General features: G+C 38.4%; 1 protein-coding gene across 3 annotated transcripts in view; it reads left to right on the top strand.

The window, feature by feature from the left end:
* AMPH (amphiphysin) overlaps positions 1–12,352 on the top strand; it is a 123,463-nt gene extending 111,111 nt beyond the window's left edge. For 2 of the 3 annotated variants that reach the window (XM_039715121.1, XM_039715120.1), the window contains 5 exons: positions 3–59; positions 4,394–4,531; positions 5,812–6,072; positions 8,386–8,487; positions 11,190–12,352. In XM_039715121.1, the coding sequence (XP_039571055.1) occupies positions 3–59; positions 4,394–4,531; positions 5,812–6,072; positions 8,386–8,487; positions 11,190–11,297 (666 nt within the window). In that variant the 3' untranslated portion in view covers positions 11,298–12,352. The remainder of the gene's footprint in view (positions 1–2; positions 60–4,393; positions 4,532–5,811; positions 6,073–8,385; positions 8,488–11,189) is intronic. The other variant, XM_039715122.1, reaches the window with a different exon arrangement.
* The last annotated feature ends 2,201 nt before the right edge of the window (positions 12,353–14,553 follow it).

Below are 14,553 nucleotides of genomic sequence, written 5' to 3'. Positions count from 1 at the left end.
AGGAGAATGTCGAGGCAGGAGATAAGGAGACAACTGGAGTTGCCGAGAAGGAAAGCGAGGTACATATGAATAGACTTGAGTATGGTTGTGCTTTAATATTTTCAACCATGACAAAAAATTTGTCATTTGCCTGTCATCAATAGGCAGGCCAATACCATGCAACTGTTACCTAGCTGTGGTATCTAAGTCTAACACTGCACAGATATATCTACACCCATGGCATATATTCTAACATATCACCCACCTCTCATTCAATGCAGGATTTATCTTAGAAGCTGCCTGTTGTAGCAATATAGAGTGATAAATATTTCAGGGCAGCAAACAAAGCAGCTCCATGGCTAAAGCTAATACTGTTTCTATTGACATTTGGAAATATGCTGCATAGATTCCCAGTAGCTTCTACAAATTTCTGTATATTTGTTTGCCTAGCCTTTCTGTAAATTTCTTTATTAAAAAAACCCTATGATTAATCATTAATTTTTCCTAGCACAATATGCCCTGTGCTAAAACATCTACTTGGAAATAATCATGTTATCAGTTGGTTTGGTAAAGCATAGTCTGGCATTATTAGATACAGTTAAAATCAAATTACAAAGCAAATTAAAAGCTCAGTGACATACTTTAGGCTGTGCATATGTGGACTTGAATGATTGCATATTGCTTATATTTCTTTAGGGGTGATAAAAGTACTTACTCTGAATCCTTGTATACTACTGTGAAACTACAATGTGTTCAAACGTGCACAGAGGGTAGCACAAGAGGATTGGCTGCATATTAAAGTCAGGAATAGAAATAGGAACTGGGAAATAACTCCTAGTTATTCATCACTCAGGATTTGTGTCTCAAGGTGTTAGCGACCTGTTTTTTTTGTAGTTACTCATTTTGTTGCCATGATGTGTACAAAAAGGTAATGAACTGGTTTCAGAACATGCTAAGTTCAGCTGTCCAGGTTTAGGTTCATTGTCCTGCTGTAAAACTGCATTAGGTCTGCATGAGCCAAGGATATGTCTGTGGCTGTAGGGCATACCAGCGTCACTTGGAAGTGAATTCGGGATTCACTGGTGCTGTATTTCTCACCAACACTGCCACATCCACATGAAAGCCAGTGGAATTGCATTGGGAGAAAGTGCAGAGTGGGAGTGGTAATTCAAGCCTGGCTTGGTGTGGAGTCAGTGAAAGAGAGTGTTGTGTTGTTCCTCAAGCATTGCCTTGTCACTCCCAACAAGTCTGGTTCAAGAAGTATGCAAGAAATGCCTCACGTTTGTGCTAGCAGCAAGGCTAAGTCTTTGAAATCTTCCCCCTTTATTCTAGTACTACTTCACTCTCTTATCTCTAGAGATCTCTCTAGAGTAATTTTGCCCGTGTTCTGTTTAAAACAGCTGTTTAAAACAGTATTACTGTATGCAGAGGAGCTGCCATAAGTGATTAAGGTATTTGCTAAGCCAGTATTTGACTGTTAATGGAGCGTGGTCCCTTTGATACTTTGTAATTTACATAACAAATTATTCAGTACTACTTCAGAATTTTCCAAGACTTTGCAACTGATGGATTCCCTAAAGCTTGATGATTGGTTTCTCTTAGCTGTGATTATAACCAACTGTCATAAAAATTACCCATTCCTGTTCTAAATCCAGCCATGGAGCAAGAACTTCACCTCTGGAACACGAGTGTATCTGAGGGAGCTTCTCTGGCAGACCCCAGCAACAGGCTTGGTACCCCTTCTCTTCCTGGGCTCATTATTGCTACTGCTGAATCTGTGGCATTGTGTTGATCTGACAGTAATGTTAATGAGAGTACAACTGTGTGGATAAGCTGCATCCTCACTAAAGAAAAATTCACATCTGTGCAATTAAAACAGTTGAGTGGTTCTATCACACCCCTCATTATACTGGATGATCCTTTCTTTTGCCCTTGTGTTGTGGTGCACTAGTCACCCCTGTGTGCTTGGTGTAATGGGACAGCTGTCCAAATGTCAGTAATTTAAAAATCGGACAGCTAGAGATAGCTAATTTGGAGTACTATTAGACTGCCTAAGAGATTTGTAGGATTGGTTTTCAGTGTGAAAGAAGGTAATACAAGTAGCTGTATCTGCAAGAATGTGGTTCAACACAGCTTGTTATGAATTCAACCTCCTGCCTTTTTTTTGTCTCTTCTGTACTAATCAGATATTTGAGGCTGGTAGAGAGGTTCATTCTGTGCTACCTCATATACCTTTTTATAAAAGCTTTTTAAAATCATCTAGCTTTTAATGGTTTCGTACTCTAAGACACAAGAAAAACTACTGTGATTGTGAACTGTGGTATACATTTAGTGACTCATGACTGCATGCTGTGAGAGTGTCACTCTTTCACTGTGGGGCTCATTTGTGAGCCGATTCGGTAAATTAGTATTCTCCTCCTTAGTAAAATAAAATAGAAATCCATAGAGCAGAAATCCATAGAAATCCAATAAGCAGAAAAGAAGTTGTTGATCTTTATCAGAATAGAGAGCAAGACCAGTTTCGGCATCATGCTCTTAGAAATGCATGATGTCAAATCAATCTGATGTACACTCTATTCCCACTCTTTCCTACTAGCCTCTTCCAGGACTTTAACATTCATCATTTATTTGTGTATCTTCTTGGATCAAGACTGCTAAAATTGGTAATACTATATGAGTGGCAGACTTGCATGTCTTGTAGGAGAAAAATCAACATCTGACCTTCTCTCTTGATGTTATTTCCTCTTACAATAGAGCATACTTCAGCAGCAGCAGTTTCAATTTAAATTAAAGTTCCCCAGTGATTTCTGTAAATCCATACAATATTTTGTGTCTTCATAGATTCCAGGAGGATTTCTTTATCACATCAATTAATAGCAGCAAATAGGAGTAGTGGTGAATATTTAATGTTGCTAAAAAACAATGCCTGAACAGTTCCCTTGAATAGTTGCTGAGTTCAGGAAGTGAAGTTAGCTTTATCCACAGGGGAAAAATAAAACTGAGGAAATAAATAGCATCAGACTATTCACTGGAGATCAGAGAGATTACTGCTAACAGTGGCTTGACATTAGTACCTCGAAAAGAGTTTTCCTTCAGTGTTTTTTCTTTATCCTTGAGCCATCTGCTGTAAGGTAAAAATTCTGTCTTGAAGTTAATTAGATTAAAACAATGAGTTTTGTCAATTACCTTCAGCAGTCCAAACCTTAAGATTAATCCATTGTAAGTATATACCCAATATGCTACTGTAAGCAGTATAGAGCAATGCAAGTGTTGGGGGGATGCATGAATTACAAGCGTCTTGGTTTAAGCCAGTTTAAAAGGAGAGCACTGGGGAGTGAGTTACCTCCTTTTATAGGTTCAACCAGTCCCTTTCCGCCACTAAGGAATGAATACAAGTAGATAGTTACAAGTGAAAAATAACAGTTTACTAATAAATTAAACAGCAACAGGCAAAAGCTAACAATAAATAACTGCTAGATACAAAATAGCTAAATCTTATGAACCAGTGAGAACAAAGAGAGATCCAAAATGCCAGCAAATACCCTTTCCTGAGATAGCGCCCGATGGGCGACTGCGTGGGAAAGACAAAGGGACAAGATGGCGTCCAGTCCCTCCCAGGAAGATAGGAGTTCAGGGAGCAATTCCAGTGGTGAATGAAGACCTGACAGCCCCTTTGGGGTCAGTGCTCTCCTCACAGCAGGAGACAGCAGGGCAGGCAGGACCAGGCAAAGCAGTTTGGCCGGAGACACTCACAGCAGCCTGGGCCAGAGCCAGGGCTGCTCCGCTACTGTCGACGTGATTCCTCGACTGCAGATAGGCACCTGTGGAATTCATCCCAAGGCAGTTTAAAGGCTCCAGCTTCAGTCTCTCCAAGACAAGGAAGAAGACAAAAATACAAAAAGAGAACCCAAAAAAGGGAGAAGCCTCTGCTTAAGCAAAGACCAAGCAGCTAGCACAGCAAAAACCACAGAGCAAGAGGGAGACAACCTGCCTGCTAGAGCGGACTGTAACAATGCCCCAGATAGTGTCCTGCCCCAGTTTTTCCAGCTGCAGGGTCTTAAAGAGACAGTAACAATTTGGGGAGCAGATAGATAGGGAATACAATAACTTTTGAGTTACACACAACAACAAGTAAAAGTTTCTGCTGGATGAAGGATTAAACATTGATATAGTAGTAGGCAGGTACTTTTCTATGCACTTTGCATGAGTTGGAATAAATCATGCATTAACTTCTCAACACAGACTGATCAGAAATTATTCATTACAGCCAGACTGAATAGGCTTTTAGGTATCTTTTTATGCTGACATAACTATATATCTTTGTGGTTAATTTTTTTCTGATACTTACCCAGGCATAGAATGTATTTACATCTCCTGACATGACCTGATTTGTAAGTCTCTCTGTTGTTTTTAGGTGGTATCTTTTGGTGAGGGGACTGCGGCATCAGAAGACAGTGCAGCTGTGGCAGGAGGAGCTGCCACCACTAAGCAGGAGGATGTTGCCGAAGGTGACAAACCTCAGGGAGAAGAAAAGGAGGCTGATATGTCTCAGGTAACTCATGTCAGTGCATAGGAGAGTGTGTTAGGGGAATCAGGACAGATTAAGCAGCCCAAGAGAGGTAAGGTTTCTGCAGTTCTGTGCCCCCAGGTTCAACCAGTAGCAAGATTGATGTTCTCCTGGAATGGCTCTAGGAAGGTCGCACACAGGGTATCCTTTCTTCTAAGTCCTTACTTTGGGTTGTGCCTGCCTTTGTGTCTCTGTACTCCCCTAGGCTGGTGGAGATGGGACTTGATGTCCCTCTCATGGCCCTGTGAGCAGCATAAACAGCATATTGTTTGGGCTATCCCCCACTTCTTGTCTCTCTGTGCTCCTCTGTAGAGATAACATTTATCACATAAAATGACTGGGCTTTCTGGAGAAATAGATAGAGAAACAATTTTTCTCATATCATGGCATTATGTCCTCTCAATAGCATTACTTTGTTTCCTGTAAGTCATGGTGGTCAAGCCAGGTATCCATATCTGGCCTGCTGCCTTTTCCTCTGCAACCTCTAAGGAGCTGGCAAACATCTGCTAGAGCAGACCCTGTAGCTGGGCAGCCAGTTACCACCTGATTTCATAGCATATTCTATTTCATCTGTGCTCCAGGATAAGATGGTTTGGAAGAGGATCTATGAACATGTTTTTTTTTTCAGGTTGGATGCTACAAGAAGTTTTGTTAAATGCTTTTTTACTGGGATTCATGATTAGTCAGATGCTACTTAGATTTTTTGCTTTCTCTGTTCCCAGTTACATTGTTTTAAATCAGGAGAGATCTCTTCAGTCAAAGAAATAGGTCATATTTCCTTCTTTCATCACCTTCTATCACTATTATCCTGCTGACTTCAATTTCCAAATAAAAACAGTACAGTGACTACTGGAACTACTGGCTTTACTCAAACCTGCTGAAACTAAAGAGCGGAGTGAAGGAAAAAGGTCAAACAATTTTCAGGAATGCTGAAAATGAAGCCCAAGCTACCTACAAAGATTTTTTATTATTTAGTGCAATAATGTGTATTTACATATTTTTATCATTTAGTGCAATAATGTGTATTTAGGTTTAGGAGGACTAAGGGGAGCAGTGATAACAGGTAGGGGATTATTCCTTGACATTCTTGCACAAATACTGTTTTGTGTCTTAAGAATTCATGGTAGAGAAAAAAACAAATTCTCATCCCCATATATGCCTTATGCAATAAACAAACGATAGTGTTTTCCTGCTTGAAATAAAGTACTAAATAGTTTTGTATTTCTTTTCTGTGGGGGGGTTGTTTTATGGTTTTTTTCCTCCAGGAAAAGGTCAGCATCCCTTCAGTAGTAATAGATCCAGCATCAAACAACGAGGGGAACGGAGAACACGAAGTCATCATGAATGAGTCCAAAGATGCCGCAGCAGAGATGGGTGCTCAGGTCATTGACACTTCTCTCAATGAAACTTCCCAATCTGGAAATGATCAGAAACCTGCTGAAGAAATCCAGGCTGCACTTTCTCAGGATCAGCCTGTTCCAGCAGAAGATGCAGCTTCAGCAATGCCACCTGGTTTCCTCTATAAGGTCTGCTTCTCCATTCTTCTTTTAGATATCCCTAGCTTCCTGTGGATGTGTCTTGTCTGCACAGGTAGTGCCATGATTTGTTGAGGGCAAAGGATACTTAGTTTATCAGGCACATGCACACACAAATACATGCAACTACAAGTGTAATATTGTGTTGTTGCTTCATTAAATAAAGTGTGAGAAGATACATTTTCTGCATGCTTGTTGCTGTGCATATCCTTATGTAGCTGTAAGACTCATTGAAGTACAAGAACACTTGAATCTCACCAAATGACTGCTGAAAATTAATATATGGAATAAAACTGCACTGCTACATAGGTCTTTCCTTAATCAGGAATATTGTTGATATATGCTTATTATATATCTGATATGCTAACAATATATTTGATCTCTAATGTCCCTTGCAAAACCAATTCATTCGATGATTCTATGATCATTTTAAAAATTGCTTTTTTTCTGGCCTGAAAATCCGTAGTGGAAGTACTGACTCTATTGAAACCCATGGCCACAAATAATTGTAATGAAGCCAAAATGTCATTCAGTAACTTCAGTAATAATATAAACTATTAGAGTAATCAAACAGAAAAATTTAATGAGGCATAAGAGAAGTTCTTTCCTTGGCTGGCAAAACCCCCAGGGTTTCCTGGTTCACAAGGTTCTTTGAAAATACTTTTCATTTAGAATCACTGAGCAGCAGAAAAGCTCCTTGAGGATGGATGAACTTTACATGCTTCCTACTATAATTTGCATAGTTCAGACTAATTAGTCCCATAGCACTCTCTAAGTATGCCATTCTTTTTGGTCTATTCTCATTGCTCAATATTTTCTGCAAACTTTGTGGATAACAGTAGGGTAAAGGAAACACTATCATGCAACTCAAACATGCTGACGTAGTTAATCTTTTGCTTTTCATCCCACTCCCTAGGGTCAGACATAGAGAAGGAGAAGCAGAATATGTGCTTTCAATCTGGTTCCCAATGCCACTGTCTTTCATAATTGCAGAGTTATTGTGGAGCTGTCTGTGCGTTGAGAAAATTAGACTAGCTGTCTTTTAAGGAGATAAAACCATTTACTTAAAATGGTCTGTTTACAATGGCATGCTGATCTTGCCAGTGTTTGAATGCTCACCCCTTTGAAAGGCAGATATTTTTGGCATACCCATCTGCTGGTAAGTGGGAGTTCCTTCTGAGGCAATCATTAGGTAGGGTTCCCATTACTCACCTCTTTGATCATCTATTGCAATAGTACTATATATCTGACTCAAATTTTTATAGATATTCACAAGAAGAGTAAGACAACAATGGCCACAACAAGAGAATGAGAGAATATAAAGCTCCTAAAAAATATTTCTCAATTTCATTTGTAAAATCCTCCCACCCCTCTCACAGATCTCGTAATGATAATGGGAAATGGAAGGAAGTTCCTTACATGGGAAAATGACAGTGGCAGACCTTGTCCAAGAGACAGGGCTTATGGAGTGTTGCATTATCATCTGTTCTTGAGATCTTGTAATCTTGGAGAAGGGTCTTAAGTTTCTTCTGATAGTCTCAGGAAAGGAAACTATCCTTAGGTTGTCCCTGCTTCTGAGGAAATGCATAAAAAACTGACATGAAGCAATGCCTTTATTATCAATTTGTGCCAGATCAAAGGAAGTGGTCCTATTATTGTGAGATCCCACCTGGAGTGCTGCATACAATTCTGGTGTCCCCAGCATAAGAAGGACATGGAATTGTTGGAACAAATCCAGAGGAGGGGCAAGGTTAATAAGAGGACTGGAACAGAGCCACCTTGAACACAGGCTGAGAAAACTGGGGCTGTTCAGCCTGGAGAAGAGAAGGTTGCATGCAGACCACATGGCAACCTTCTAGTATCTGAAGGGGACCTATAGGGAAGCTGGAGAGGGACTTTTCATCAGGAACTGTAGTTCCTTGTAGGACAAGGAGTAATGGGTACAAATTGAAAGAGGGAAAATTTGGATTAGGTATTAGGAAGAAATTTTTGCTGGGAGGGTGGTGAGACAGTGGAACAGACTGCCCAGGAAGGTTGTGAATGTCCCAGCCCTGGCAGTGTTCAAAGCCAGGTTGGATAAGGCCTTGAACAACCTGGTGTAGGGGAAAGTGTCTCTGCCCATGGCAGGGGAGGTTGGGACTAGATGATCGTTAAGGTCCATTACAACCTGTTAGCATTCTATGATTCTGTGATAATTTGAATGTACTTGTCTATGTTTGCATAAAGACAAATTCAACAGGTAATTTTGTTGAGAAAATGTCTTCATTTCGATCACATCTGTATGTATGTTTTTTTTTTCTTTAGGTCGAAGTTCTACATGATTTCGAGGCAGCTAACAGTGATGAGCTCAATTTAAAACGAGGAGATATTGTGCTAGTGATTCCTTCTGAGACCACAGCTGATCAGGTAAAAACGTGGTTCTTGCTTTTGTTGACATTTTTCTTTGCCTCAACTTTTTTTATTACAGGTTGTATTTAATGGGAATGTGTATTCAAAATTATGTTACCGTAAGAAAACACAAAGATTTTACTTAAGCCTTTGTATGTAGTTTCATTTGAGACTAAATGGCACAGTTGACTGTATCTGAAGTCACAGATACATGTTATTAGCATGTATTTTTTAGGGCATATTTTTAGGGCTTTTTTGTGCTACGTTGTATTTTATACTGACACACAGGTACATAAAGATTTCATGCAGAGGATGACCTACAAACTGTGTTACATTGTTCTGTATCATCTTGTCAACATTCCAGTAGAATTTATTACATGCTCCCTAAATGTTCAGTTTTTATGTGTGATTTGTAGAAATAATGCAAATTCACCCACAGAGAGCACTGAGAATGCACACAAATTGTGGTGTCCTATAGCCTAAAGGTATAGACATACTACATCTGTTAGTACCTGTAGTGTTGGTAAGAAGTCTCCGAGTTGATTTGGGGGTTAAGAAGTGGGGAATTGGATCCTGCCTGATCAGGTAGCCAAGAGCACTGCTCTGAAAGAAGAATATCTCTTAAAATAGACCTAAATACTATTGCCCTAAGCATATATGAGCCCTGAGAACTGTGTTTGAAATTGTTTTACTGGTTGATGGTGTTTGGAGTTAGGTAATTATCAGTCCTCTCAGCTGTGCTTTCTTTAATTCAAGATATGAATTCTTGGCTTTTGTGAGTGGTTTTTTTTTTACTTATTTCAGAACAAAATATTTACACTACATCAAGTACATAACTCTTTTTATTGGAATGAAATCTATTATCCCTACTCAGATTATGCTGTCTTACCTCATGGGCAGTTCAATTGATTTCACTGTCAGTATTTGCAGAATAGGACACTACTGTAAGGATAACAAAATATGCTCTCTGACTTTAGTCTGTTTTTTGCTAGGATATTAGATGTTAAATACATGGTAACGCTTGGTGAATCCATTAAGTGTAAATCTTCTTCTAGTGTGCACTGAAATTCCCATTAGCATTAATTGAAGTAAATTGTGTGCAGTGATGGAGAAAATAAACCTTTATGTATTCATGTTTCTGAAGCCATTCTTTTCATATATTTATTGTGCATTACATATTTCCCCTTCATGTTTAACATCACCATAAAGCTCAATACTTTTGTCTTTTCCCTGGTACTTTGTTGATTTTTATAAAAGCTTATCTTTGTTATTCTTTATTCTCCTTCAAAAATGACCTGTCTAAAGCTGTAATTCCAATACACCTGGTAACATCAACCTTCATTTGAAGCAAACTAGTCCCACCCAGTGGCTTTTTCCATTAGACTTGTGTTGAAGTTGTTGTCCAGTAAATCTGTGTCGACTTTAGTCTGTTTTTTGCTAGGATATTAGATGTTAAATACATGGTAACGCTTGGTGAATCCATTAAGTGTAAATCTTCTTCTAGTGTGCACTGAAATTCCCATTAGCATTAATTGAAGTAAATTGTGTGCAGTGATGGAGAAAATAAACCTTTATGTATTCATGTTTCTGAAGCCATTCTTTTCATATATTTATTGTGCATTACATATTTCCCCTTCATGTTTAACATCACCATAAAGCTCAATACTTTTGTCTTTTCCCTGGTACTTTGTTGATTTTTATAAAAGCTTATCTTTGTTATTCTTTATTCTCCTTCAAAAATGACCTGTCTAAAGCTGTAATTCCAATACACCTGGTAACATCAACCTTCATTTGAAGCAAACTAGTCCCACCCAGTGGCTTTTTCCATTAGACTTGTGTTGTTGTCCAGTAAATCTGTGTATTCCTTTCTACAGTCTATAGTGCCTGTGCTAAAGAGCTGCAGTTCCTCTGTCTCTTAGATATTCCACATGCCTCACTTAAACGTACCCAGTCAATGTCACAGATAAGCTGGATTTGCTGTAGTGATGCTTATTTGGGGGCAGAGAGCCCCCACCAGCACACACAGCCACCCCACAATCATGATTTGATGGTGTATGTGATGATCTGTTCAAGCTGTTCTATCTGCATATGTACTGTCTGTAACAATAATAATATGACAACATTAGAAGTTCTGTTTGCCATGGCTTTGCTTCAGTTCCTTTTCTTTAAAGGAAAAAGATACAGAGTTTCTTAGTGAGATGAGAGTAGATTGGTCATTTTTAAAAATACCAAATTATTTTATTCTAGGTAGAATTTATTACACTTGAGAGAATCCAGTACTTTCCAATAAGAAGTCTCTCTTTTGTTTGCTTGGACAGCTGGTGATTTGTTGATATTTTGCTTGTCAAGTCCTTGTTTAGGTTTCCAGGAGTTTTGTGAAAAACAATTACATTTTTTCTAGAGATAGTAATTCCTGAGACAGCAAGAACTGTTCCTTCTTCGGAGTGTTGATACATGAATGAGATAAAAAAATTAGGATTCAGAACTATTCTTCCCCCACCTAGATGGGCTAAAGGCTGTATCATGTGCTTGCAGTCACTTGGTCTAACAAAATTAGTAGTCTGGTAGAACAGAGAAAATGGTCTGTGCAAAATTAGAGGCAGCTTTTTAACCAAAACACCAAATCCTTTAGCCACGTTATTCTGAAACACCTTCAAGTCTGAAGCTCTTAGTGAGGAATGGGAGACATGAAATTTAAGAGACTGTCTTTTTCTTTGCAGGAGGCTGGCTGGTTGACTGGCATTAAGGAATCCGAGTGGCTTCAGTACAGAGATGCAAATAGTTATAAAGGACTTTTCCCAGAGAACTTCACACGCCATCTGGAGTAGTTCTCTCAGGCAGACAAATGTAGTATGAAGCTCAGTCAGTAGGTTTTTAACCTCTTTGAATCACAGGAGCCCACCTTTTTGTTGTTTAAGCTGTTAATGGTTTACACTCTGGTGCGAGACAAAGGTAGTTGAAACATATCAAATGAGCATGAATGCAAACAGTTAAGCTGTAATTTCTGAAGCAGTACATGGGAAAAAAAAATCAGATGAAAATGAAATGTCCTTATTTGTTCACGAGTATGTGGCAACAGGTTTGTTTGTGCTTCGTCAGAGCTATGGTGATCCTGTATTTGATCCTTTCCCAAGAAATCTGAAATTAGCTTCCTCAATACCAAAACCATAACTTCTCTGCACTAAGTGTATTGTATTCCGTTGCACTGCAGAAGATTTAATTAATTATCCTGTAGTTATAAGGTCAAACTATTACAAGTTCCATGTGTTAAAAAGATAGTTAACTACTGCAACCTTTTTCAGTGTTATTTTTGGACATAATATATATACACAAGAGCTTATATGTGTATATATAAGTGCATATGGCTATATGCATTTTCACAACTTCATTGTAGCTCTTTGGCTGTGTAGTATCATCCAGTATATGCATTGGTTTTTCATTGTCTGGCATTACAGGAAACAGTTTTGTTCAAAGCAAAACTAACTACTCCATTGCCAAAACATGATACAATGTCTGTGTTTGTAATGTGAAATTTTCATTCTTAAATGATGAATAACATCATGTTCAAAGCCGCTAACCTTTGAGAAGGCATGGCTCGGTCTCCTCTTCCAGCTGCAGTAGTTACAATGAGATAACCTGGAGGGGGGAGTTGTTATGATGCTAATCTATACTTTTTTATTTAATTGGCTGAATAAATTTTCAAAAAGAAACAGAACTAATCTCTGAGAAAAAAATAAACACAATATATTTTCACTATATGTATTTATGCAGCATACCTTCACAGAACCTTTTAAAGTAAGATATATATCCTGTATCAAAAAGTCATCTGTAACTTATGTTTTCCAGTGCTGTGTCATTAAAAATAAACCTTTGGTCCAAAGAAGCTGTTTCTTCTGTGGTGCTTTTGAAGTTTTGTAAGAAGTCCATATAATTTATACATTGTATTATATAATCTAAACTTAAAATAATATATCTTTTTCCAAAGGAATATAGCATAACAGGTGCAACCTCTAAATTCTTGTTCTCAACCTAAGTTGTGGCTAGAGTTCCAAAAGGTCTGAACTCCAGCTCAGCATGTCTCTCTGATGCTCTTCCTGATCCCGACTCTGACCACCAGCTAATATCTGTCCAGTAAGAAAGGGAGCTTGTCTGTATTTAACGATCAGTCAGCTGAAGATCTCTGTCTCATATGAATTTTTCTGTTGCTTTGATTTTTTAAGATTTTCTAAGCCTTCTGATGTTTGCATTCTTGTAGCAAACTTTCTCATGCTCTTTCTGTAAACAACTTATTGTTTTGCATTCTTTCATGAAAGAGGAGAAATTTGATGGACTGTTAGTTTGTCCAGTGTCATTGGAGAGGTGGCACTTTCTCCAATCCACTGTCACCTTTGGAATTCTATAAATGTTGGAGTCAGAAAATAAACTTCCCTTTTCTACCTTGAGAACAGCAGCATGTTCACGTCGTGTTGTTTTGTGTCTTACAGTGACATTTTTCACTTGTCCACTTTTTTCATGTGGAAAGTAAGTTTTCTATAAATCTGCTCCATTGTGTTTGCCAAGGCATGGAAGCTGCAAGTATTTAGGAATATCTATATTTTCCTAGGAATTCAGTTACTTTTCATTAAACATTTGTTATCTCATATGCAAACAATATCTGTTTCTACTCCATTCCCAATTTGCTAAATCTCAGTTGAAGAAATAGGGGGTTTGTGCCTCTTGAAGAAGAGGAGAGTTAATTTTTTTCTGTTTTTCAGGGTCTCTCTCAATAGGTTTCAAAAGTCCAGTGATAGCTGTGTTTTGTGAAGAAGCTGAATGGCTCAGCTGTGATAGCTGGGATTTTATATTTGAAATATCCAGTGAGTCTAAGGAGGTTACAGGAAAACACTCTGGTTTTCTGTTCATTCCTTCAACAGGTTTGATCTAGGGCCAAGAATCTCTCCAAGGACAAAACTTGCTTCTGGTTTTCTAGTTACAATAAATTCCAGACTTCAGCACACCATTTTGAGGTGGTCATAATAACCTATTACGCTTCGTTTACAGTGATACTCATGATAACCTCCAGGCTAGTTTCTTGATAACTGCATCTCAACACTTGCATTTCAGTAATGGCTGCTCTACATATCACTGGAAAAGCCCAGCACTGTACAATGGAGCTTCAGTTTCCCTGTGGACACCATGTCTCCAACTCTTTGAAAGGGACCTACTATCAAGTGAGATCATTATGTGTGACAGTCCTAACCCTAAGGTCATTATGATCGGCCCAAAGCATTACTGTGATCAGCCAAATGTATTCTTTTACCAGGTGTCCATCTTATGCAGTTACTATTATTAGGGGCCCTCTTGGTTTTAGAAGTATTGACGTCAAACACCCTTGGTCTTGACTCTTCTAACCTCCTTGGTACAACAAATGTGACAGATTCACAGAGGGTTTTCAAGTACACTTAAGATTGTACATAGATAGGAAAGGTCTCTGGCCTACAGCAAAGAGCTTTCATGATTATGTCATTATTTGTTGGCAACAAGATGTACTGGTAATGTTCCAAAAGCTGTGGTATTGATAATGATGTGTCATTTAAATTCTGCGGGTTACTGTGTATATGGCATATCATTCTGACCTTGAGTATGTCTTCACATCTCACACACGCAACCCAGAGCCACAAGTGTCTTGCAGAAAATTATTGTTTGCAAAATTCCATATACTAGGATGATACACTCTTAAGTTTGCAGCTCATTAGGTGAGTCCTGTGCAGTAAGTGTATTTCTGTGTGATCTATAAAACTTTATTCTAGGACAAGCAAGGGAAATACTTTCCACTATGTACTGCTGTTACATACATGATACACTTGTGTTACACTGCATGAACTGGAGTTACACTCCATCTGAAATTATATTAGCCCAAAATTATTTCTCCCTTTACTTGGATTTTGTTTTATTTACAAACAGTGTTGCATTTGGCAAATTACTGAATTTTGTGTTTTCAGAGTGATTGTAAAACTCATTGTTTCTTGGTTTCTCTAAAGGCTTATTTATGCCTAAGAGAGCATATACTACTAACCTTTTTAAGCAGGTGTAATTTTTAATTCT

This window comes from Passer montanus, unplaced genomic scaffold (genome assembly GCF_014805655.1).
Source record: "Passer montanus isolate IOZ18808 unplaced genomic scaffold, ASM1480565v1 scaffold32, whole genome shotgun sequence".
In the NCBI taxonomy this organism is placed as follows: Eukaryota; Metazoa; Chordata; class Aves; order Passeriformes; family Passeridae; genus Passer; species Passer montanus.
This window is presented reverse-complemented; position numbering and strand designations above follow the sequence as displayed.